Source organism: Aethalodelphis obliquidens, unplaced genomic scaffold (assembly GCF_003676395.1).
Source record: "Aethalodelphis obliquidens isolate GAN/ISIS:26980383/991018 unplaced genomic scaffold, ASM367639v1 scaffold25, whole genome shotgun sequence".
In the NCBI taxonomy this organism is placed as follows: Eukaryota; Metazoa; Chordata; class Mammalia; order Artiodactyla; family Delphinidae; genus Aethalodelphis; species Aethalodelphis obliquidens.
The window spans coordinates 4,626,088-4,651,311 of record NW_020837969.1 but is presented as its reverse complement, the minus strand read 5'-3'; the positions used below and the strand labels follow the sequence as shown (position 1 = coordinate 4,651,311).

At 42.5% G+C, this 25,224-nt stretch overlaps 1 protein-coding gene and 1 long non-coding RNA gene across 6 annotated transcripts; one reads left to right on the top strand and one right to left on the bottom strand.

The window, feature by feature from the left end:
- Positions 1–526: 526 nt before the first annotated feature.
- On the bottom strand, positions 527–11,472 carry AGA (aspartylglucosaminidase). 5 transcript variants are annotated; one of them, XR_003436190.1, is made up of 10 exons: positions 11,288–11,472; positions 9,276–9,429; positions 7,861–7,973; positions 6,834–6,946; positions 5,486–5,600; positions 4,794–4,869; positions 3,844–3,951; positions 3,001–3,134; positions 1,696–1,878; positions 527–1,592 (listed from the first exon to the last, which is right to left on the bottom strand). XR_003436190.1 is itself a non-coding variant. In XM_027122507.1 (9 exons), the coding sequence occupies exons 1-9, from the start codon at positions 11,415–11,417 to the stop codon at positions 1,832–1,834; spliced, it is 990 nt and encodes a 329-aa protein (XP_026978308.1). In that variant the 5' UTR covers positions 11,418–11,472; the 3' UTR covers positions 527–1,831. The 5 variants fall into 5 exon arrangements, 3 of the variants coding, with proteins under 3 accessions (XP_026978308.1, XP_026978306.1, XP_026978309.1); XR_003436191.1 differs by having other exon boundaries at positions 527–1,878; positions 2,389–3,134; positions 11,288–11,471; XM_027122507.1 differs by having other exon boundaries at positions 527–1,878.
- A 71-nt stretch (positions 11,473–11,543) lies between these two features.
- LOC113628706 (uncharacterized) lies at positions 11,544–12,156 on the top strand. Its single transcript, XR_003436192.1, has 2 exons — positions 11,544–11,705; positions 11,949–12,156. It is a non-coding gene; the product is annotated as an uncharacterized LOC113628706 (long non-coding RNA).
- Positions 12,157–25,224: the final 13,068 nt, after the last annotated feature.

The following is a 25,224-nucleotide window of genomic DNA, read 5'->3' as shown; positions in this document are numbered from 1 at the left end:
TAAACTTCTCATTTGCTGGGGAGTGACAGGCCATGAAGACTTTCAAACTCATTTTTCTGGTGGTACATGGCTGCCTAACGTATCAACGGACGGCAAACACACAAAACAGGCATTTCATCTTGATATAAATATACTCCAAGTTTAAATCTGGCTTCTTTCCCTTTGTTCCAAGGCCCCGTATCAGATGTTAGCAAGTCGATGTACCTTGGGGGAACCCACAAGAGTCAGATTTCCCCTTCTGCTCTGTGAGTGTGAGGCTGCGGGACTGTTTCCTTATTAGCTTTCAGGCTGCCATCAGCAGCTGCGGAGTCCAGCTTTCAAGTTCCCATTTGTGAAGATTCTGATTGGGTGGGACAGAGCAGAGGGCATTTGTGAAGAGGCTCCCCAGACAGTGATGACACATGACAAGGTGTGAGAACAGGTGACCTAAGGGCATTCTCAAAACTACAGCTTTCTAGCCCTAACTTACAAAGAACATTAAATCTTAAGATGAGTGTAGGAAAAAACGGAGCAGATATACTAAAGGTGGGGGACAATATTGTACATACAGTTTTATTAATGACTCCTGATGTAAAAGGAAGGTAATGAAGCAAAGATGATCCTGAGAAAGCGCACTTACAGTCCTGTCTAGTCCGCAGACGGCTGACTGAGCGCTCAGAAAAAACAAGGCAGACGAGGGTTACTGACTCACTGCTAATTCAGACCACCAACATGTGCACAAGAGATTAGTAAAACCACAGTACAGATCAAGTTCCCTAAATCATTTTCGGAAGAAATTATCAGTACTAAATATTTGTAGCTAAAAGGTCAGAGATTTTCTTGGTGGCTAAAAACCTTCACACATTGAGAGCGCACCATCAGAGGAAGAAGCCCAAGAAAATCAACACAGTTGCTCGTCAGAAGACGGCCCACATTTTCTAATACGTGCTAAACAAAACACACCTTTATGATGAACAGCATTCTTTCCTCTTCAAGCTAGAAGAGAGCATTACGTACAACTGATAATCAGCGATAAGAGACATATTACTCTAAGGTACTGAGATTCGGTCAGGACTTACCATGCTGTGACTCACTGTTACCTTTTTCTTTGGGTCTAAAATCCTTGGCTACTCTAATTATTTTAAGTATCCAAATATAGATTATTTCTTGTGGCTTTACTATATCACTTTACTGTATCATTTATTTATGGAAATAAATCCCCAAAGTAGTAATTTCTTGAAACACTGAGCAGAAATCCAAATATCACTCAAAATTTAAACATATACAAAATACATACAAATATTTTCAGGGGATATACAAAGCTTAAAGAAAAACAGATAATAAAAATTTTTCAGATACAGAAAGTGAAAATGCTTTTAGCATAAAATTTTTGTGCTTATTTTACACAAAGAATTTTAGAATACATGAGGCACGTTATACGATGACAGTGAGCAGCCTTTTCAGCCTCTGTTTCTTTCTTCTTTAAGTAGAGATGTGGACAGAAAAGATGGATTAGATGCAGTCTACTTTTTCCTCAGTTGGCTCACTTTTTAGAGGATTGTAAACCATGAAATGAAACTGAGTAAATGTTGAAAGTTTATTGCAGGCAGCACCTGGGGCCAAGAGAAAAAGTTGTTTGGTTAAATATAGAATGCACATGTCATTTACAACCAATACAGACATTGCTTCCCCACCGCCACACTGGCTGTTGTGTACCTGCTGTCAGTCGGGCCACACGGAAGTGGGCTGTGTGTCCACCTTAGTGCAGACTAGCTGACAGTCCATGAGGGGACAGAAAGGCAGTGGGAAAGCCATCTCTTTGAACCTCAGAATATAGGCTGATTTTTTGCTCCTATACATATGCGGTCATTGCTACTGTTATTTTAATGTTTTCATATCCTTTTCGTAGAAAAAGAAAATTTTCAGGCACACACTAACAACTGTATTTCCCTAGTGACTAGGCCATTCCCTTCATCCACCCATAATCCTCCCCTCCCCAGGCACCCTGCTCTTTTCTACGCTTCTGCACGGGTAGAAAGTGAGCCTTGTTTTGTCAAGATGCTCTCTGTCAGACAACAGTGATTTCTTCACCTGCTCAGACACCTGGAGGGAGCCCTTCTAATGCCACTACTTTAAATACAAGGGGCTGGTCAATTTTAAATTCATCTACAATTATATAATTATCATTTTTACATCCTGTTAAATCTAACGTTGAGCCTTCTAAGGTTTATTTCCTAAGAGGGAATCAATGAAACTGATTTATTTTAGACACAAAGCCTCCCCACCCATAACTTACATCGACTCTTGTATTTTAGTACTTAAAAAAAGAGTATGGAATTCCTCAGACAAGTTTTTCAGATACCAAACTGTGGGAAGTAAAAGATCAAACACAGTAATAAGCAGTCTAACCTAATGAGCTGTATTGATCACTAGGCTGTGTATCTTCCCCGTCTGAAACCTCACCAATGAGGAGCGGCACTGGTTGATCTTGAAATGCTTTGAAACTGTGATGGGCTCATATGGAAAGTAAATGAAGCAAAAGACATGCCTCAAATACAGTGCGAAAATAATTCTGCTAACGCCTTTAGTTTACTAATTGGTAATACATTTTGTACCTGGGGGCCCTGAGATCTAAATGACTGAGACCTTTAAATAATGAACAGAGAAGTGGGGAAGATCGTTTATCCCTACGTACTTCTAATGAATAAAAACATCTGACTACGTTAGCCCATCTCAGCATATACTCGAGCCGAAGCTAAACTTTCCTTAGGACGGACGTCAAGGGTAAGACCGAACAGCCAAAGACTGGATCCTAACCACCGCCAGTCAACAGAGGAGACTTTCAGGTACACTTCTAACACTCTGGGGGTCTTGACACAACAATTAACATTTATCCATTGCCTACTCAGTACAGTCCCTGTTTCTATCACAGAGGATTAAAATACCCAACAGCGTTTTAAAGTCACTGTCCTCATCAACATTTGCAGGTTCACATAAATATGAATTTCAGATAAAACTTACCATAACTTCCAGTCACGTTAGCACATACCACAGCCCCAAAGAAGTTGGGGAAATACTTCTGGATTCTTGAAATCACTTTCCGGCACGCTGTGGTGGGATCTTCTCCTCTTCTCATGTATTCTACAGCTTGGTAGCTGATTTCAACAGAGGCAGAACTTTAGTATCAGAGAATAAGCTAACTCCAGATTTGGTTATTGAGGTTAGACATCTAAAACCATCAAAATTGTCACAACTGACAAAATACAGTGCATGTAAGTGAAAAGAGGTAACTCCTGTGAGAGTATCAACAGGAAAGGCAGTAAACCTTGATACCGTGTCTACCTTTTCAACTAATCCACCCACTCATTTCAGATAAGGACTTTTATTTTGGGCTTCAGCTGAATAACTGTTACTTAGTAAAAACAGCCTGAAGTCATAAAGTATAGAGGTTATATTTAAGTAAGAAATGGGGCTACAGTCAACGGGGGAAAAGACTAGGCATGCGCAAAACATGTAGTTGCAAGGATTCTCTCTCAGTAATTAATTGTACACGGCGACTGCATTTTCTACTTTTATCATCAATTATCGCAGGCCTTACTCAGTGGCCTTACGTAAGTTATTTAAATAGATCCTAAGCATTCTCATCTGCGAAGCGAGTAAGCAGAGTTATTGTTTCAGGACTGTGGCTGCTTCATCTGAATGATTAGGATCGTCAAAGGGACGGCGCCAAGAGTTGGTAACAGGCTTTCTGAAAAGCTCTCGTACACACAAATGCGGATCACGCGGCACAGACAATTATTTTCTCTCTTGAGGGACAATATCTCCTTCTAAGATCTCTGAAGTCACAGATGTAGGAGGGCGCACCTTGGGAGGAAGCGCATCAGTATGTCGCCGTCCCCGGTGGCTGCTGCAGCCCCTGCAGTGTCGTCGGCGTAGGCCCCAGATCCAGGTATTGGCGAGTCTCCTATTCGACTTTGGGAGGGCACAGCACGGTCATTCAGGACGGGAAGTCAAGTGCAGAAAATTCTTTTAGGAGACGTTTCTACTTAGTCACTGACTATTGTTTCAAGTAAATTCTTCATCAGAATACAGAGGATAGACTTTCCTTAGTTTTTCCACTTAGGTTTTCATAAACCCGCATTCATTCATTACATGAGAATCACACAGCAGCCCATCATACGTGGCGGGATGGCACAGGTTCACGGTGACTGTTCCACCACCGCCATCCTTTATCATCTCATTCCTGGATTATCTCAGCAGGTTCCAACTGGTTTTCCTCACCTACGATCTATTCCTGCTGTCTAGGTCAGGTGCCAACATTTTACTCAAGTTTTTCCTTGTAATAAACCTTCCATGCTTTTCTACTACTTTGAAATAAAATCCAGAAATCCTTAAAGACCCCCTGAAATCTGGCTCTGGTCTCCTCCCCCGCACCCGACAGATGTGCGGTTTTGTTTCTGGCCATTGGGAGCCCTGAACCTGAGCTACTTTGGATCTGCTAGTGCCTTGGCCTGGATGTCCCTGGTCCCTCTCTCAGGGTCAGGGTCAGCTCCCAGCCCCTCTCTCCAGGCCCCTCTCTCCAGGCCCCTGATGGCCCCAGCTTAATCTGATCACACCACCATCCCTAAACTCTGCAGCCCTGGCTGAGACACCTTCTCCTTTGCACTTAGCAGCTACTAATTTATTTTCTTTCACAATAACCTTAGCTGTGAGAGTAGGGTTGTGCTTTGCGTTTTGCATCCCCATAGCACCTAGGACATATTGGTTGATACTCACTACATATTTTCGAGATCTGGTCTTTTAGAAACACTAACCCAGGTATTTTGAATTTTATACCATTTGTAGATGTACCAGCAGCAATATTTCCCATCTTATGGATGACAACCATGCCTAGAAATTAAAAAAAAAATCATTGTAGGTATCAACTCTAAAGTGTACCTCAAATATAACCAAATAATTGCGCAGTTGGTAATATAAATATCGTCTTCCATTATTTTCAGGTAGAAGACAATAGGAATCTTGGGAATATTGAAAATTACACCAGTGGTAATATCTGTGTTTTTTAATGACCTCGTTTAACAGCATCATTTTGTAGACACCCCATATCCTCACTTCAAATTGCTCACTTTTCAATGCTTTTTCAAAGGTAATGCCAAAGAGAATCACGGCTATAGACTAATGGAAATTTTCAACATTACAGGAAATGACTGGAAAGATCATTTGAATGTGGCAAACATAACATTATTAAAGAACTAAATATCAAACAAAGATTTTAAAATCCCCAAATGAATAATCATCAGATTTATGTATAAAGTAAATTTGCCAAAATATATATAGATGATATGAAAAGAATGTGTGTGTGTGTGTGTGTGTGTGTTTTCTTAATTGCCACTTAATCAAAATCACCTTCTGGTACATGATTAAGGATAAAGAAGTTAAGAACTACAGGAGAGCAATTAAAACTAGCTGAACTTTAACCATAAAAACGGTATAGAAGGCAAATTACCAATAGTATCATGACCGTAACTATCTCCTGTTTCTTTGTAAGTAGAACCATCTCGCTTTAAGATACTAGGTGGTTTGTAGGGTCCACAGTATTTTGAAGCATCTGGTATAACATTCTGTAAACGAGATTTAAGTTTTATTTTTTAGAAAGGGTGATTTTAGAAACCAGCATGTAGTTATGTACAATCGCCAAACATTAGCAAGAAACCAAAAGGACATCGGGTAACTGAAAGATAAGAATTAAAAGCCAAAGGTTAGCTAAGTCTTATGTGGACAGATGGATATAATTTTACTAAATACCTAGTCTGGTCTCAGAATTATATAATACGGAAGAGACATTTATATTATCCGGAAAAGATCCCCAGTTTTTCTCTATATATGCCAAAAATTCTCAGCACAATGGCAAATATAAATGAAGATTTTTAGATTAGGTTTTTTTTTAGATTTCTCAAAGAAATCAGGTACAGAACATGACTTTTAAATTTTAGAATTTGTTCCCTGACCTAAGAAGAGCTACTCTGAAATTTAAAGCAAAATCTATTTTAAAATCTTCTATTTTTCAAAGCTAGGTACATGTGAACATATCCTAAGCTGTACTCTCAGATTCTTTTATGAATCTTAAAGGCTCAGGAAAATAATCCAAATTCATAAGTTCAGGTTGTGGATATGGATTAGTATTAAAGCAAGAAACCTACAACTCATGTCTTGTTCATTTGTGCACCAGGTGCCTCTCATGACCTGGTTTCACGCAGTGGCCTCTTTCAAGTGACTCCCTGGTTACTCAGAGGTGATTAGGATTTGGCGAAGAAACAGGTAAAAGACTAACACGCTCCACAGCAGGATTCTGGATAGCAAAGACAAACCGATTTAGGCTCAAAGTCCCATTGACTTAAAGATAAATTATCTTCCTGGTAACATACTAGACACCTAATAGTATAAATCCCCAAGTTAAAAAAGGGCAAGATACTGGGTATACTTCACATAGATAAAATATAAGAAATATTTTAGACTAATGGTTTCCAAACTTTGTTTTCTTAATACATGGAACCTTTTGTTACAAGGAAACACAGCAGAGCAGTTCAGAGTGAGGCAGCCCTTCTCCCACAGCAGAACCTTCACAGCTTGAAACCACTGCCAGGGGCCGGGAGTTCCCCACTCAGGACGTGGATCGGATGTAGCTGGGGAGCTTTTGAGACCATCCTGTGCCCAGAGTTGGCATCAGTCGTTGATTCTGAAGTGCAACCAGGGTGCTGACTAGCACTGTAGGCAACAGGTGGATGACTGAGAGTGGAAGGGATGTCACGTAGTATTTTCAAATAACTTAACTTTAAAATATCATGCATACGTACCCTCCAGTAATTTGGCTGGCAATTCCAGGCCAGCCAATCTGAATGAAGAGCACACGAAGCATTGGTAGATAAATCCTCGTTGATAAAGCCCATGCTTTCGGCAAACTTGGTGGCTGGAGATGAGGAAGAAAAATGCAAATGAGTTAAGTATTATCTTTTAAACAAAATGTATGCACAGGAAGTGCTGGGGTCAGCTGTCTAGTACGTGAAGCGCAGCCATCCTGGGGGTAAACACAGATGGTGAAGGGAGTATTCACACGTGAAGAGTGTTACGGGCATCGGTTTCTGGATCTCGACTTCCCTACGTCCTTCCTGACCCTGATCTGCTGAGACCCTTATGGGCGGTGTGATGACAACTCTCCTCTCCCACCTTCCCTCCAGAATCTCCCTGCTTCTGCTTCACAAAAGGAAAGGGACACCTCGGAACAACCGCGACTCTAACTGGGGTGCGATGCCCAGAGCGTAAAACAACGTTGAGACGCCAAATAAAGGCACCACTGGATTCCATGAAAGACTGACAGCTCCTGTGTTTGTCAGGTAGTTTTCCATTCTGTTTCAACAAAATGGAAGGGTGCCTACTGGAACTGTGAGCTAATACGTGGTTAAGAATGATCTTTTTGAATACAGATCACGGTATGGTTCTGGGTATATACCTTGGGAGGTGTTCAAGAAAGTGCCGTTGCCACAGCAAAACCCCATCCGTTCCCATCGTCTGTTACCTTATGCGCCTTGGGTCTTACACCCATAAAAATGTAATACAAGAAGAGAAATAATGCTGAATCCTGTTTCCCTCCAGCAATTACTCATTTATTAATAATAAACTGGTTTCTAAAAATCCTATTTTAAACATGAAGAAAGTACAATTTAGAGGTTAAGTAACTTATCCAAAGTTAAATAGATATTAAGTAAAACAGCTTGAATTTGAACTTAGGTCTGCTTTTATCCACTATTTTATACTGAGTCCTTTTTTCACAGTGAAGACGATAGACACAAGCCTACATAAAAATTGAGTACAGTTAAAATATACCTGACTCTCCTGCTAACAGTGTGTGTGTCGTGTGTTCCAGTACTTTTCGTGCTACCCCGATGGCGTTTTTAATTCGTCTAAGATCTCCCACTGCTCCTACGTTCATGGTAGTACTGCAAGAAAAAAGTGCAGTAAGATCTTTTAAGGTATTTTTATAGGTTCACAAATTTTTTAAAAATTGCTTTACTTCAAGCTATAGTGTTTTGTAGGATAAACTCCACTGTCTTGACGTAGACGTGACGGCACATCCATGAAGTTCATACAAATTCCCACATTCAGGCATATTAAGGAACAGAGACTCTATTACCCCTATGTTCCCAGAGCACTAAAACTCTCAGTTTCCCATGGCTCGTTTTAAATATGGCTTTTGGAAGGGGTTTTAAGGCTTCAGGTCAGGCAACCCACAGCGTTTGTGGTTGGTGGGTAAATGATGGTTTACCAGGTCAGAGATGTATTTCTGTACCTTGGGGCTCTCCCTGTTCTAAGGAGACTACTTACCTCAATGTGATAGTTTTCTACTATGATTATGATTTTCTTTTTTTTTCAAAATAAAATTTTTATTGAGGTATAGTTCATTTACAATGTTGTGTTAGTTTCAGGTGTCCAGCAAAGTGAACCAGTTCTATATATGTATATATTCTTTTTCAGACTCTTTTCCATTATAGGTTATTATAAGATATTGAGTATAGTTTCCTGCGTTATACAGTAGGTCCTTGTCGTTTACCTATTTTATATATAGTAGTATGTAAATGTTAATCCCAACCTCCTAATTTATCCCTCCTGTACCTTTCCCCTTTGGTAACCATAAGTTTGTTTTCTCTGTCTCTGGGTCTAGTTCTGTTTTGTAAATGTGTTCATTTGTATCGTTTTTTTTAGATTCCACAAATAAGTGATATCATACGATATTTGTCTTTTTCTGACTTACTTCACTTAGTATGATAATCTCTAGGTCCCTCCATGTTGCTGCATGACTTTCTTTTAATTGAGGGGGAAACGCCTTGTGTTTGGAAAGGCCAAGTACAATATGCTAGGGCTTTTGACCTGCATCAAAACTTATATATTGCGGGGGGAGGGATAAATTGGGAGATTGGGATTGACATATAACACACTATACTATATCTAAAACAGATAAACAATAAGGACCTACTGTACAGCACAGGGAACTCTACTCAGTACTCTGTAATGACCTACATGGGAAAGAACCTACAAAAGAGTGGATATATGTATAACAGATTCACTTTGCTGTACACCTGAAACTAACACAACATTGTAAATCAACTCCACCCCAATAAAAATTTTAAAAACACACATATATTTGTCCATCTTGCTCTCAGTAGAAGACTAATCAGCCATCCATGTAACTCAACCTGCGGCGGAGGTGCAGAGAGCACTAAGGCTTTTCAGGGCGCTCCTACCCGTCCATGATCATGGCATCCAGGGTGGTCTCTCCAGACTCGTCGGGGCTGCCGCCAAAGCCCACGGTGCCGTCACACTGCTCCTGTTCACACGCCGCACAGCCGCTCTCAACCGCGTCCAGCGCAGACCCTCCAGATGCTAACGTCCTCCACGCTGGCAATCAAACCCCAAGAGTGCTTGTGCAGACACGCATTTTTTTCCAATGCCAAAGGCAACAAACCAAAAACGGCTTGAAAACTCCTATCTTTAAAACTGTTTGCACATTTACTCCAAGTTAAACTGAAATTTTCGTCTATCAGGTGCTGCAAAGCAGTCAGTGATATAGACAGAATTACATAACACAACCCTTTACCGTGAAGAATTCAGACTTTGGCTACTGATGCAAAGTGAGGGCTTTTTCACTTATTAATAATACCTGTTTCTACTGTGTGTGTGTGTGAGAAAAGAAGTATTCTCTCCTTCAGTTTTATAAGTTACAATTGAAGCTACTAAAAGGAAAACTGAAAATTCATGAAATCATAGCCCCGTAAATTTCTTCTGCATCATCAGATTATTAAAAATATACCAGCAAGTCTCCGTAACAACAAAATAACAGCAAATAATTACAACGTGGGCTTCACGTGGATAATTCATTTAATCTTTCAGGTACTGTACAATTACTATCCTTATTTTAAAGAGGAAGAAACAGACCCAGAGAGGCTATTTGTTCAAGGTCACACAGCTTAGTCGACAGCAGCGTCAGGATTCAAAAGTAACCATTTTGGTTCCAGGGGCCATGCTTTTAACACTAAACTATGTTCTCCAGAGCCCCAAACATGGAATGGGGGGGGGGGGAAGGTGTTAAGTAGTCAATTTCTTTACTAATAAAAATAGAATTCCTTGACGGGTTAATGACACTATTGGTAAATAATAAGCATTACCACTGAAAGAACAGGCTTGAAAGTATATTTAGAGAAGTTTCCCCCCCCTTCTGAATTCAGACAACATACACAGAATTGTTCCCAGCCCAGGGCCCTGAACTTTCTTTTCTGTCTCATTATCGCTGGGAATTTCTTTCTCACAGCCTGTTTCCTCATTTTTTCTCTGAATCATATGCACTGCCTATAACATACAAACTTAGCTCCATCAAATTCTAAAGCTAATTCAGCCCCAGAAAATTATATTAGCAGCCTCAAATGGGGGAGAAGGGGTCTGAAACTACTAGGGTAGTATGTCTTAAACTGAATGAAACAAGTAGGATAAGAAAATGACAAGGTAATGGTATGTTCAGGATGATATCAAAGCACGCAAGCCTGGCACCTGACTCAGACTGGGTTTGAAGACAGTAAATGAGGGAAGTCTTCCTGAAGAGGTAATATCTTAGTTTGGTAGTTCTCAATCCTGACTGCAAATCAACATCACTTAGGCAGCTTTAAAAAAAAAAAAAAACTTTGGTTCCAGCAGTGAAAGGGAAACCTCAGGAGGTAGGGCCCAGGCACGGGTCCTTTTGAGAAGCTCTGAGGATGATCCTAACGTATAACCAAGGTTGGAAGTCCTTTGCCAGGTGGCAAATACAGCGCGTCAGCATGCAGCAACAAAAAGTACACGTAAAGCGACCACGCTTTGTTGGGGAACTTAGTCGTCGGCGAAGCCTAAGTGGAGGGTACTGGGGAGATGTGACGGGCTCCAAAGGGGAGGTGGAAAGGCAGGAAAGGGCTGGAGGTCACGCAAAAGCCGGCGTAGGAGCCACTGGAGGAAGAGTCTGAGCAGAAAGGCCGTAACTGCTCCGGGTCGGCAGCAGGGTGGAAAATACAGTGACTCGGGGCTGCAGAGAGGGAGTCACAAAGAACGCTGAGGATCTAAAATGCAGCAGTGGCGGGGAGGAGGGTCCAGTGCCCGAGGCGCCGCGGCTGCGGGAAAGGCCGCAGGGGAGGCTGCGGAAGGCCCGCCTCCCGGCTCCCAGCAGCTCGGTGCGGTCGGCGGCGACCCGCCCCACCCGCGAGCTCTGGCAGCGCAGCCCCCGGCCCCGCACCTGCTACGGCTGCATTCCTGAAAGGCCAAGTGTTGAGGATCAGGGGCAGAGGGCCGGAGCTGCACACCGGGGCCCGGCAGAGCAGCAGCAGCGACAGCAGCAGCAGCCGGTGGTTCGGCTTCCGCGCCATGGCCGCGCGCCGCCGCCAAGAATAACCCTGACGAAGCCGACGGCCGCCGCGCCCCCGTACTTCCGCGGCTGGGGAACCCGGAACTCTGGGTCCCGGCGCCCCGCCCACCTTCCCGCCCCGTCCGCTCCGCCGGATCCCTTGGGGCGCGGTCCGGGCGCCTCAACTCTCGCGAGACTTGGCCTCCTCCTGGGTAGCACGGGAGGTCTTCGTGCCCCTCAGGCTCCGGGTGTCCACGCTACCGTCCTTCTTAAGTCTACGGAGATTTTTTTTTTTACTACTCAACCTTAAGTTAGTATGAAGTTGCTCGGCCTTGGCTTACACGACCCTGGGAGCTTTCAAGTTTGATTTTAACGTGTTAGCCTCTTATTAAAAGTTGAAGTCGCTAAGTTTGCGAAGCTCACAGTGTGCTCCGTGGGGTGCCTGGCCGCAGAGATCCGGGATGGTTTTTGAGTGTAGGTGAGGCGGCCTGGCTTACAGCCAAGCTTCTTTTAGCTTTCTCCTACCCTACCTAAAGTCGTCTTTCCTCTACAGCTTTTTGTAGGACGTCCTCTGGTTTTGCATCTCTGAGCTGAAAGAAATGGAGACACTGGCGAAGCAGAAATCAGCCTTCTCCCCAGCTCAGGGAAGTGTACCTTCCCGCGCCTCCGGGGCACGAAGCTTCCTCTGTGCCTTTCTGAATGTGTTTTACCTTACGCCTGGCACCATTAAGTGCTTAATAAATGTTTGAATAAAGGGGGAACGGAGACTTTACCTTGTTGAAAGGTGAACTGAAGCGTATTAAAGGTTCTGGGAACTATTTTTTAAGTAGACATACCATAAAACAATGATTGTTGAAAAGTGCGTTTATAACCTTTTACGTCTATTTAATTTGCTTGTTCTTAACAATTAGATTTACTCTTGGAAATTTCATGAGACATTAAACAGCTAATCATCATTTTAAGTTATCTTTCTTGCTGACAAATTCTGCAGCAGAGATAACGAGCTTATTTGACTCTGTAAACCGAGGTAGAATAAAAGTACTATATTTAATGCTGAGAGCTCCAAAGACTTGCCTCTTCTAATTAAGTGACAAACTTAAATTAGGTTTTGTTTACCGAAGATTAGCCTAGATCATGTGAAATTGAAAAACATTTGGGTTAGTTTCTATATTTCTGTGAGTATACTTGATTTATTTAATGTTTGTCTTTAAGCCAATTAAAATAGAGCTGTTTATAAAATTAATTGTGGCAATACTATTGGGAGGTTAAAAAAATCACACATCTGTAATATACCTAGACATTATAAACATATAGACAGGTACAAACAGATCCTTATAGCTTTCATTTTAAGATTTTAGCCATGAGACAGGTATGATAATGCAAACTCACTAGTTTATAAAAGAACATTGGATCCAAATTGTGTTCCTGGCAGATAGAATATGTTTACCTGTTAAGATAGCTTTTAACTAATCTTTATGAAAGAGATTTCTAAGATTTTTCTTAGGCCTGGATTTCAAAATATCCTCCCCACCCCCGCTTCTGATAAGAATTACCTTGGTTTCTAGAGAAGACCAGGTAGAAGAGTTACGTCTCAAAAGGCACAGAGAAAGAATGCAAGTTCCCCCAAGGACTCGTGTTCTTTAAGTCCAGATCATTTACAAAGTCTGCAAGTCTTTTGACATCTCATTGGGGAGGTTTGGGGATTGGTGGGGAAAAAAAAAAAAAGGATGAGTGTGCTTTGAATTGTTTCTAGAGCTGCATTTCTGTTCCTGTAAAGACTTGATTTGTAATACAAGTTAGATGTTTTTAATTCCTTAAATAATTGGGTTGCAACGTGAATGATATTAAGAGACTGACCCACTCATCCAACTACTTACCCTCAATTTGCTTCTTTATATCAGGGAGAAGATCTTCCACTAAGATGAAAATCAAAAGATTTCTATGTTTCAGATTTTAGAGTTCTGTGTCTTTGGGATGTTTTAGTAAATCCTTTCACAAAGGCTTCAGAATGTTTTTCTTTCCCTCTGGGTACATAGTTTCATTTTAGTTTAGAGAAGACCTAAAAAAAAGTTGCTCTCAGGCTCTAAGTATCAGCTTCCAGTTTGGCCAACTTATGACTGTAGAGCTACTTTAATAAAAGAAAAAAAAATCCTTTCAAATTATCTTGTCAGGTATCAGCTGGGACAGAGAGTAGATTCCTGGCAGTATTGAACAAGCCCCTGGATGCAGAGGTATCCCCCAAAAGGGTACAAAAGATCCTACTCTCCCAAGATCCAGAGTCACCCCCAAAAACAAAGGAAAGACTCAGACAGTTCCCCCCAAGAGCTGGCAACAGTCAATATGACCCAAGCCTCAGATGGGATGCAGCCCGCGTTTCTTCCAGGCCATATTCAGGGGCTTGCAACCTGAGAGCTGCCGAGCCAAGTTCTCAGGACACAAACAAGCAGGCGTAGCTGTCCTTGGGGATGAGAGAGTCACCACCAGCGGGCACCTGAAAGCTAAGTCAAGAGTCACATTTCAAAGATCTCCTTCTCACAACTGTTTTCTCCTGCCCATCTGGGTTTGGAAAGGAAGGCACAGCATGAAATTGTCCCTTGCTCTCGACCAGGCCCCGCAGCAGAGGTCCGGGAGAGCTGACTTCGGTAAGAACCTTTGTCGGCTTCACCAGTTTCCCCGGGATCCCATCTGCAGGCTCTGGAGCAAGTTGGGGTGTCCCAGCGGGTCTCATCCAGGTCCCCAGAAACTGTAGAGGAGAAAAATAATGTTCCCTCTACACTCTCTGGTGAGTGCCTGTCTGAGACCCCCTTTTTTCTTCTAGGGCGCCTCCTAACCGGGTACGCTTACCTAGGTGAAAAGTTCTCCACCGTGGCCACTGTAGCTCAGATTATCCTTGATGAGTTTAACCTGCCTGTTCAGCCGGAAAACAAACTGATTCACCTGAGGCTCCACACGGGACCCAGTCCAGCTCAAGTCAGTCCCAGTCCGACCCCAGACCCAGTCCGGTTTCTGAGTCGGACCCAGCCTGCCTCCGACCAGTTTCTGGACCCAGTACGGACAAAGAAGTGCTCACATGAAGTCTGAAAGCTCACACTAGGATCCGGGGGACTCGCGCATGACCTCCAGAGCCGGCAGGGAAGCGTGAGCTCAGGGCTCAGCAGGTACCCACGTTTGCTTGCTCTTTGCTCTTGGCCGTGGGGTGTCAGGGGTATATCGTACTTCACTCTCTCTTCTGACACTAGAACTGTTAAAAGATAAACTGAGGCATCTTAAATTTTTTAAAATTGATTTGAGCGAAAATCAATTCGAATCAGGCGGTATCCAATCTAGGAGGTAGAAAGCAGCCCCAGGGAGCTATACAACGTGAAAGACTTTCACGGGCAGAGGAGAGCAGGAAAAAGGCAGCTACACTGGCGGAAAAGCAGGTTGGTTATTTCCAAGTTACTTGCCTATAGGGGAGGAAACCGATTACCTAACTAGTGCTGACCAGACGTTTCCTGATTAACTGGTTTAAGATTGCATTTCTGGGAGAGCCAAAACTGTGATTAACTCAAGTCTTACTTTGGTGATGTGGAGTTAACTATTTTATACATATTAGTGTATATATGTCAATCCCAGCCTCTCAATTCATCCCACCCACCACCCCCAGACTTTTTTTTTTTTTTTTTTTTTTTGCGGTACGCGGGCCTCTCACTGTTGTGGCCTCTTCCATTGCGGAGCACAGGCTCTGGACGCGCAGGCTCAGCGGCCATGGCTCACGGGCCCAGCCGCTCCGCGGCATGTGGGATCTTCCCGGACTGGGGCACGAACCCGTGTCCCCTGCATCGGCAGGTGGACTCTCAACCACTGCGCCACCAGGGAAGCCCACCCCCAGACTTTTAAAATATCAACTTGGTAGGAGTTGCAAGGTTTACAAAAACGTCACGGCTCTTATTGCTATGAAATTAAATAGACAATTTAAATAGTGTAAAATAGCCTAGAAGAATTATCCCAAGATAGGGAAGTGCTATTAAAAAGTTAGGTGTAGGGACTTCCCTGGTGTTGCAGCGGTTAAGAATCCACCTGCCAGTGCAGGGGACACGGGTTCGAGCCCTGGTCCGGGAATATCCCACATGCCGTGGAGCAACTAAGCCCGTGCGCCACAACTACTGAGCCTGCACTTTAGAGCCTGCGAACCACAACTAGTGAGCCCGTGCGCCTAGAGCCCGTGCTCCGCAACAAGAGAAGCCCCCGCTGGCTGCAACTAGAGAAAGCCCAGCAATGAAGACCCAATGCAGCCAAATTAAAAAAAAAAAAAAAAAAAGGTGTAATTAAAGAGAAGTGTTATAAACTTCTGCTGTGGGATTTTGAAGGAGGAAGAAGTCCTTTGTGCTGGGGTCATCAGCGTAAACTAATGCCAGCTGAAATTTGAAATTTCAATTAGTTTTCATTAGCACATGCACTGAGCCTTAGTTTTCTTGATACAACCTCGGGAGCCAGGTCAAGTCTTAAGCAAAAATAAGTAAAAAATAATAAAAATAATTGTGTAACATAATATGTGAAAAACTGGCCTCCGTGCCCGCTGCTCTCTATAGCTCTCCCTAGTTGGGCACGTATATTTCTTCTGGCTAAAAGAGCCTGAACTTGTTACCTCCTGTTAAGTCCACTCTTATCCAAATTTCCTACTTGAAATCAAAATTCCTATCAGAGAGGTTCAGTTCATCTATTGGTTGGAGGAAAACAGCTAAATTATTTGATAGTGGGAGTGTTGGAGAAAAGATCGTGATATGTTAGTTTCCCAAGGATATTTGTATTTAAAATAATTAGTGTGCCATCTCAAACGAATCTAACTTATTTGGTGGCTTTTCTAACATTTATCACAATACCCGGCAGATCCACTCTTCCGTTTGCCTCAGTTTAGAATCATCTCTGCAGCTGTGGCTTAAAGATGTTAAATGAGGCTGGATATTTGGGTTTCTTCCGCATTAATTTTTCCTTGACTCACAGTTGAAGCATAGTTTGAGTTTCAGTCCTAGAAATCACCTCATGTTACTCTCAGGTTTTCGTTTGCGCCTGTGTATAACTGGATGCTTATGCGTTATTTTGAAGTAAATCTAAGTGAAAAGAGATATCTGTTAATCAGTTAGGTAGGAGACCTTAAAAAAAAAATGGTCCACAGTTTTCCAGCATCCTCTCCAATTATTTATTCTTTTAAATCATTATATATAACAGCAGAAGTAGGTAGCATTATTGATAAATCAAAATAGTTAGATATACATTATTTTTATTTAAATTCAGAATGCATTACCCAGTTTTCTTTGGTCAAAAGCTTCTTTTCCTAAATGGAACTTACAACTAGCAATATTGTGGGAGGATTCTCAAGGTCTGGATCTTAAAACACAGGGCAACAACGTATCAGTGTGGTTAATTCATAAAATCTTCCGAAGGCAAACTTTTCCTCTGTGAGATGGAGAAAATAAGAGTGTTATTCTTTATCTTATGCAGTTTTGGGAATGAGTTAGGAGATGTGAGAGAATGGTAAAGTACAACGAAAATTCAATAAAACTCAATTGTTTAATTGGCATCTGCCAGGCAATTGATGTCAGGGAGGAGGTGGTGCAGGAATACACAAAGCCACAAAAAAATCATTTTGAGATTCAGAATTTTCCACGGGACTAGTGAAGAGTTGGCCGGATACCTATAATGCATTTTTTTTTTTTTTTTTTTTTTTTTTTTTATGCGGACCTCTCACTGTTGTGGCCTCTCCCGTTGCGGAGCACAGGCTCCAGACGCGCAGGCTCAGCGGCCATGGCTCACGGGCCCAGCCACTCTGCGGCACGTGGGATCCTCCCGGACCGGGGCACGAACCCGTGTCCCCTGCATCGGCAGGCGGACTCTCAACCACTGCGCCACCAGGGAAGCCCTATAATGCATTTTTAAGTAAGCACTTAGAACTTCCTCGACTGTCTTAAATGAGAATTAAAAATAACGTTTTCCCTCGACGAAAATGTGGTTTCAGTGTTTACAAAGATGGTCCATGGCAGGGTTGTGAGATTTCTGGAGTGTCTTAAAAACACCATCCTCCAGCCTCACCCAGGAGACAGCCTCAGATGGAACTTTAAACGGTGTTACAGGTAGAGCCTTCGTCTGTGGGGCGAGGGGGTGGTGAAGGCGGCTGCAGCCTCCCCTCTATTTCCTCTAAACTTCATGGCTTTCAATTTATCAGTCTCGGGCTTCCCTGGTGGCGCAGTGGTTGGGAGTCCGCCTGCCAATGCAGGGGACACGGGTTCGTGTCCCGGTCCGGGAAGATCCCACGTGCCGCGGAGCGGCTGGGCCCGTGAGCCATGGCCGCTGAGCCTGTGCGTCCGGAGCCTGTGCTCCGCAAGGGGAGAGGCCACAGCAGTGAGAGGCCCGCGTACCGCAAAAAAAAAAAAAAAAAAAAAAATTTATCAGTCTCAGAAGGATGAAGAGTTGAGTCTCTCCTGATAGCATGTGAAACTGTGGTTCCACGGAGGATTTAATGCTGTAGTTGCAGGGAGTCTAGGTATTTCAAATCTGAGGCTTAAAAAACTAAGCCGTCCCCTCCGGCTTTTGCACTGATTCTGTGAAATCCATTTGAGAAACATGCCCATGTTTTCCTCCTTGTTCGAAGCTGTAAGCGTGACTTGGCATTGAACTAATAATTTCTTTTTTCAAGAACTCCCCAGTGAACTACTACCTGGGTTATCTAAATACAGGTTATTTATTTGATTGGCATATGCCTTTGTCAGTTTTGCAGACTGTAAGTAATAATAGTTGCTAACAAAAGAACCTCGTGGTACTGCATTTCTCATTTATGTCCATTTTTACACTAATCCTGGGACACTTGATGATTCTTCCTGATTGTACATTTTGGTATAATTAGAGTCATTATACAGATATAAGTGTTATCTTATTATTCTCTAAATCAGAAAATAAAGCATTCTTCCTTTCTGAAATACTTTTTCTGGGTCATGCCTTTGAACCCGTTTGTCAAATCATAGGAGATTCAAATCACAAACTTTTTTTTTTTTTTTAAACCTTTAAAAGTCATCTTGGTGGCTTACAGGACCAAGATTGTGTAGAAGAATAGTGTCTTATTAAGTGATTTCTTTTCAAAATAAATTATATACAACATATTTTCAATTTGTAATTTTAATACTGGTCACTGCTACAATAAAGTTATCATAACAAGGATATAGTAGACCATTTTACATGGTGGAATCTACTTTTATGACAGTTGTTTGTAATGTAATGATGTCTTCATGAATGAGATTCATTATAATAAGAAAGGCGGGGACAACAGAACAAACTTCAGGATGTCTTCCTACCACTTTAAACATCACCTTCACATCGTTAACTAGTGTCACAAATGGTTTTAATGGATAAATTTAACAATAAAAGCAAAATTCCAAAAAGAAAAAAATCCATGACTCACAGGATTACTCTCACCGTTTAAAGTAATACTCATCCAGTGATCATGATTTAAATGGAAAAATGTTCTAATGTGAACAAATGTAGCTTGTGTATAACTATCTAAGTAGTCTGTTATTTCCCGATGGTTCATATAAATGTTTAAAAGGAAGGATTATTTTACATATGACTTGATGTTCATTTTGTCATTTTTTAGAAACACATAGGTGGTTGACAATCTCTCAGTACTCTGCACTCTAGCCCTAACTGAAGATAAGGCATTAACATTTTGGTACATATCTGCTTGGTGAAAAATCTTGACAGTACACAAACTGTTGTGTAACCTTTTTAAAGATATCTTTAGCCTCTTTGTGTGTCAATAATATTCTTTACACCATTTAAACCCATTCTATTGTGAAATATAAATATAGCAAAGGACATAAAGCATAAAGATACAACCTAAAAAATTTTGCATAAAAAGAACACCCATGTAATCACCATTCATGTCAACAAATAGAATATTTTGAGCACCCCAGAAAGCCTTTAACTGCTCATACAACATAATTTGTAGTGGAGGTATAAAATTCATTTATGACTGAACAAAAATGATCATTTTCTACTGTCTTTTAAATTGTAAGTCTTCATGTATAAATAATGTTTCTGAGTTAACCTGTCAGGTAGTACATTGAGTTTATATGGTAGACTGTAGCAATTAAAATAGTATCATGCTAGCTCATGGGTGAAGGTCAGTATTAGGAATTCAGGACTCTTACATGGCTCAGGTGGGTGGGCAAGGCCCGTCACTAACACAGGTTTCTGAAGAGCCAGGACAGATTGAGATATTAGGCAGGTCTCCAAATTTGGGGCAAATTTAGGGAGTCAGGTAGTGAGAGAAAATGACCTCTCATTCCGAGGAAGAGGGGCTTTTTGACCCTCCTACCATCTTTATCTTCTTCCGGCCACAGAATTGAGGAGCTGTGAACCAACTAGCTTTTAATTGCATCCCAAGGTCCTGACGGCATTTAGTGGTTTAGGTGTGCTAAACTACCAAACTGCTAGCCCCGGTGACCCTAACTGTAAAAGCTTAGATCACACGTCTTTAAACTCTTGAACTTCACAGGTTTAGGGTTATGATAATTGTGATCTTGAAATTTTGTATCAGCTTTAAGTGCTTTGAGTATCAAATAACAGAAAACTTAGTAATGGTTTAAAGCAAAAAGGATTTACTTTGTTGCACAAAACAAGAAGTAAAAAAGGGGTTGGCATTGGTTCAGTAGCTCTGAAATGTCAGAACTTACTTATTGCCTTATGGTCACAAGACAGCTACTGTTGCTCCAGACATCGTATCCATGTTCAAGGCAGGGGGTGGGAGATTCCCAGACATGCCCCAAAGAAACTACTTCGTTCTCATTGATTAGAATGGTGTCTCATGACCTTTCCAGTAAAAGCCTTCATTCAACACTCACAACATTTTCTTGTTCTTTCTTTTTCTTTTTTTTTTTTTTTCTTTTTTTTGAAGGAAGTGGCTGGATGTCACTTCTGGGTCAGTGTAGTACATAATAGGAGCAACACATACAGAAAGAGGCCAGATACTGAGGTGACCCTGAGAATTTAAGACCTTTGGAAATTTCTAGAAACTTTTTTAAGGACTTTGGACTTCATCAGGGTATAAAATTGGAGTATGAGCCCATCTTATTCACATCTCAAGATCAAAGGAGCCTCATTCACCATCAGAATGATGATTACGCTGCTCAGAGGGAGCTTGGAAGGAATGGGGCGTATTCTCCCTCTTTGATAGAAACAGCATTATTATTTTTTTAATTTTATTTATTTATTTATGGCTGTGTTGGGTCTTCGTTTCTGTGCGAGGGCTTTCTCTAGTTGCGGCAAGTGGGGGCCACTCCTCATCGCGGTGCGCGGGCCTCTCACTATCGCGGCCTCTCTTGCTGCAGAGCACAGGCTCCAGACGCGCAGGCTCAGTAATTGTGGCTCACGGGGCTAGTTGCTCCGCGGCACGTGGGATCTTCCCAGACCAGGGCCCGAACCCATGTCCCCTGCATTGGCAGGCAGATTCTCAACCACTGCGCCACCAGGGAAGCCCTAGAAACAGCATTATTTTTGAGAATATGTGGTTAAAGGGATATGGGGGACTTAATGTCTGATAATTTTGATATTCTCTGGGAGCAGTAAAAATCACCTGCCAAGATTACAGCAAGTTTGAAATGGTGACTAGAAGTTGGTGAGGGAAGTTAGAAGATTCATTATGGGAAGTATCATAAAGATGGGCAATAATTGAACGAAACAGATTGTGGAGCCTGGAAGCAGATCCACTTGACATCAAGCAGCCTGATGTTGCTGAATCCTAATTAATCACGGTCGTTGCCTTTCTGTAGTATCATCTTAAAGCACCTGAATTATAATGTAAAAAGGGAGAATCATCCGCTACTGGGGAGGGAGTCTACTTGGTTGATGGGAAATTTATTGGTATTGCTGACAATGGCAACATTCAGACTGAACACTGTGTGTGTGTGTGTTTAAGGGAGAGTCACCAAACTGGGTGAGTGGAAGGTCTCGAGTGACTGGAAGGTCTTGTGAAGGTAGAGGGCCCATTTTGGTGGATGCCAAGGGCTGGAGAGTAAGGAGGTTGTAATAAACGGCAACAGCCCTTTTCGCATATGCTGACTATCACATTCTAGGCTTCAAAGACAGATTCCATCCTCAAATGAAGGACGAGGAAATTTACAATCTGGGCTGGACTTCGCCTTAGAAACCTCAACAGCTGTTGTCTCATTTTTTCTCTTCTTCTTTCCTTCCCTCTTTTCTCCCTTTCTCTCCCTTCCTCATTCACCTGCCTTCTTTTCTCCCTTCCTTCCCTCCTTCTCCCCTCTTTTCCCCTCTCCTCTCCTTCTTCCCTTTCTTCTTTTCAAAAATATTTATTGGTTGCTTGTTATGTGTCAGGGATATTTTTATATGGTATAGATACAGTGGTGAACAAATCAGAGAAATTCCCACTCTGATGGAACTTATGTAAACCACTGAACAAACACGTCATATGTTAAAGCGCTGTGGAAGCCATGCAGGAAAATGAGGCAGCATGATGGTGATGGGGTTGCCGGATGGGATGGTCCTGGTGACGGTGATGGGAAACGGTGAGATTCTGGATGGGTTTTGAAGGAAAAGCCTATAGACTCGCTGATGGTTTGGGTACGTGGTGTAAGATGCCTGGGGGTAGCTGACTACGCTGGGTGATGTGACCAGTCACAACTCAGGATGAGAAATGGGAGAAGGACTACACTTTTGGTTTGGGGAACAGAGTGACCTTGGAGTTGATTTAATTAGTGCCATGCTCTGACAGGTTGCTGAGTCTCAGGAGGGCAGAACCCACATTGCTCACAGCGGCCTCAGTGGGTACTCACAGGAGTGGTCCGCTGGGGTTGAGGGGGGGAACTTATCAAGGTCCTTCATCACAAGACCCTCCTGCTAACTGCAGCTCCCTTCCCCGAGGAGGTTCCACTAGGAAAGTCGGGGGGAGCCTTTCTCCTAACGGCTTACATTCCTTTTCCTGTTCATTGAGGGTGTTCACTGAACTCTTGGCCATTCCAGCCTGTGCTCTGAGGGACTTATTTGAGTGATAAGTCAGAGAAGACTAAACTGGGCAGACTCACCTTTTCCTCTGGAGCCTGAGCTGCTCCCAGGGATGGGCTCCTTGCGCTGCCCTGTGCTTTGTGGTCGCGTCCGGGGAAGTTGGTCCGCCTCTGGGTTTCATGGGATGAAGCCCGTTGGACTCGCGGTAAAGAGATATCCTCTTGGTTTATTGTGAAAGTGACCATCAGGCCGCTCTTTGCCCCTCCTGGATTCTATCTTGCAGTTGACTCAGAGCCCTGGCTAGGGACAGGAGTCCTACGGGTGGAGTTCCCTGGGGAACCACACAGCAGTCACGGTCACATTGCCTTGTGTTTCACCACCGTTTACAGACACAGGCACACACACGTCACCTCATCCATGGCTCCTGTTGTGCAGGTGAAGGGATTGAAGTTTATAGCAGGAAACTGACATGACCAAACTCATTGTAACTAAAAGTGGCATGGGGATAATATATCCAGGTCTCCTTACTACTAAACATAATGTTTTCTCCCTTACATCCACAACGACTTTGGATCTATATTAAGGGTAAATTTCCCTTGAGTCCTCGGGGTCATGTGCACATTCATCAAAGTTGAAGCAGCAGCACAGGGAACCTCTGTCAAAGCGTGAACATAGAAACCTTGTCACTGTATATTTTATTGGTTAAAGCCTTGCACATTCGTTCCTCCACCTCTCATTTGAAATAGGTCCAATTTTTCATGCGTGTCCGAAATGTATTCAAATATATTTTCTTTGAGAGTTGCCTTTCATAGTTTTTTTCTTTAAGTGCTGAATTTTGGTATGAGTTTTGTTATGTTTGTTCATCTGATGATATTTGTGACTCAACTGGGAAACGAATAATAGCATCCCCACACTGTTGAAGAATTTCTATAGCAGCTGCTTTCTACCAAGTACCTTTGAATTCCTCTGTCTTGGCAGAATGCAATATCTATTAATTATCACAAAATTTTAAAAGTCTCCGGCTTTGCAATGAAAACTATGCTGTGCTTATTTTTCTGTGAAGGAAAATCTAACATGGTGAGTACCCAGGGGAGCCGTGACGGGCAGATAGCACAATATGAACGGCACTGGAACGCTTCCACATGGCGCTAAACTCTTATCTCCAGCCAAGACCCATCAGCACAAATAGAAGGAAGGTGCATGAGCCGTTGAGGCCGTGCATTTACTTTTAAGAGCAGCTGTGCAATCTAGTTTTCAAGACCCGAGCCACCCAAACACATTTTTCTACATCACATAGTGTTATCATTTAAATATTGCCATTAAATGTGAAGACCAGCTGTGCATATCAGGACACAGCTGTCGGGCTGAGGTACAGATAAGCCATCTGGCGCTTGGTTCTGGGTGGTTAACTTCCAGCCGGGAATTTCACTTCGTATCCAGCTGTGATAAAGTCAAGTGAAGGCTGCGTATTATTCCTCAGAAACCACTCCTTTGGGATATTCCTTAGAAATAAATTTCAACCAGAGGTGTCATTGATGGGTCCCACACTTTCAATGATAGCGTTTGCCAAAATAAAGCCAGAGAATTGTGTGGTCATTTCATTTTCTTTCTATGAAACAAAACGAAATAGTTAAAGAGAATGAAGCTTGTCAATCTTCTTCAGATTATTAGTGCGCAGGGTCAATCTGCGTATAGCTGCCTGGCTTCCCTCATCTCTCTGAGAGGAAAAGTCAGGTGCTCTGTGAAGGCTAAAACAGCAAAGGTGGTAATTAGCCTGATTCCAGAATCGTTCTGTCTGTAGGTATGTGAAATAGCAGACACGTCCCTCCCTCAATACCAGATGTTTCCAGGGGAAGGATCTTAAAGCGTTGCCTTGACTTTTTATATGTGTGGTTAATTATGGCATCTTCAGGAAGAAAAAGACCTCAAAAAATTAGACTATTTCAGCATCTTCAGGCATTTCTGTCTATAACTATATGGAACTATGGACTTAATCTTTATTACTTTTTTAAAAAAATAAATTTATTTATTTTTGGCTGCGTTGGGTCTTCATCGCTGCGCCCGGGCTTTCTCTAGTTGCGGCGCGCGGGTTTCACATTGCGGTGGCTTCTCTTGTAGTGGAGCACGGGCTCTAGGCGCACAGGCTTCAGTAGTTGTGGCGCATGGGCTTAGCTACTCTGCGGCATGTGGGATCTTCCCAGACCAGGGCTCGAACCCGTGTCTCCTGCATTGGCAGGCAGATTCTTAACCATTGCACCACCAGGGAAGTCTCTATTACTTTTTTTTTTATATATATATAAATTTATTTATTTATTTTTGGCTGTGTTGGGTCTTTGTTTCCGTGCGCGGGCTTTCTCTAGTTGTGGCAAGCCGGGGCCACTCTTCATTGCGGTGCGTGGGCCTCTCACTGTCGCAGCCTCTCCCGCTGTGGAGCACAGGCTCCAGACGCACAGACTCAGCGGCCATGGCTCACGGGCCCAGCCGCTCCGCGGCATGTGGGATCTTCCCAGAACAGGGCTCGAACCCGTGTCCCCTGCATTGGCAGGTGGATTCTCAACCACTGCACCACCAGGGAAGCCCCTCTGTTACTTTTTAATATCTTCAAAAAAAACAGACTTTTAATATAACTTAGGGCAATATTTCACTTAGTGAATGCTCTATAGATAATTTTATCTTAAGCAAACAACACTAGGGTATATCAATTACTGGGAAAAATAGAGTTATGCTATATATTAATGTACATTAGCTGTCAAATACATTAACTGAGATTGAAATAAAATAGTTTTCTTTTTCTTTAAAATTAATTTTTTTTTTTTTTTTTTTTTTTTTTTTTTTTT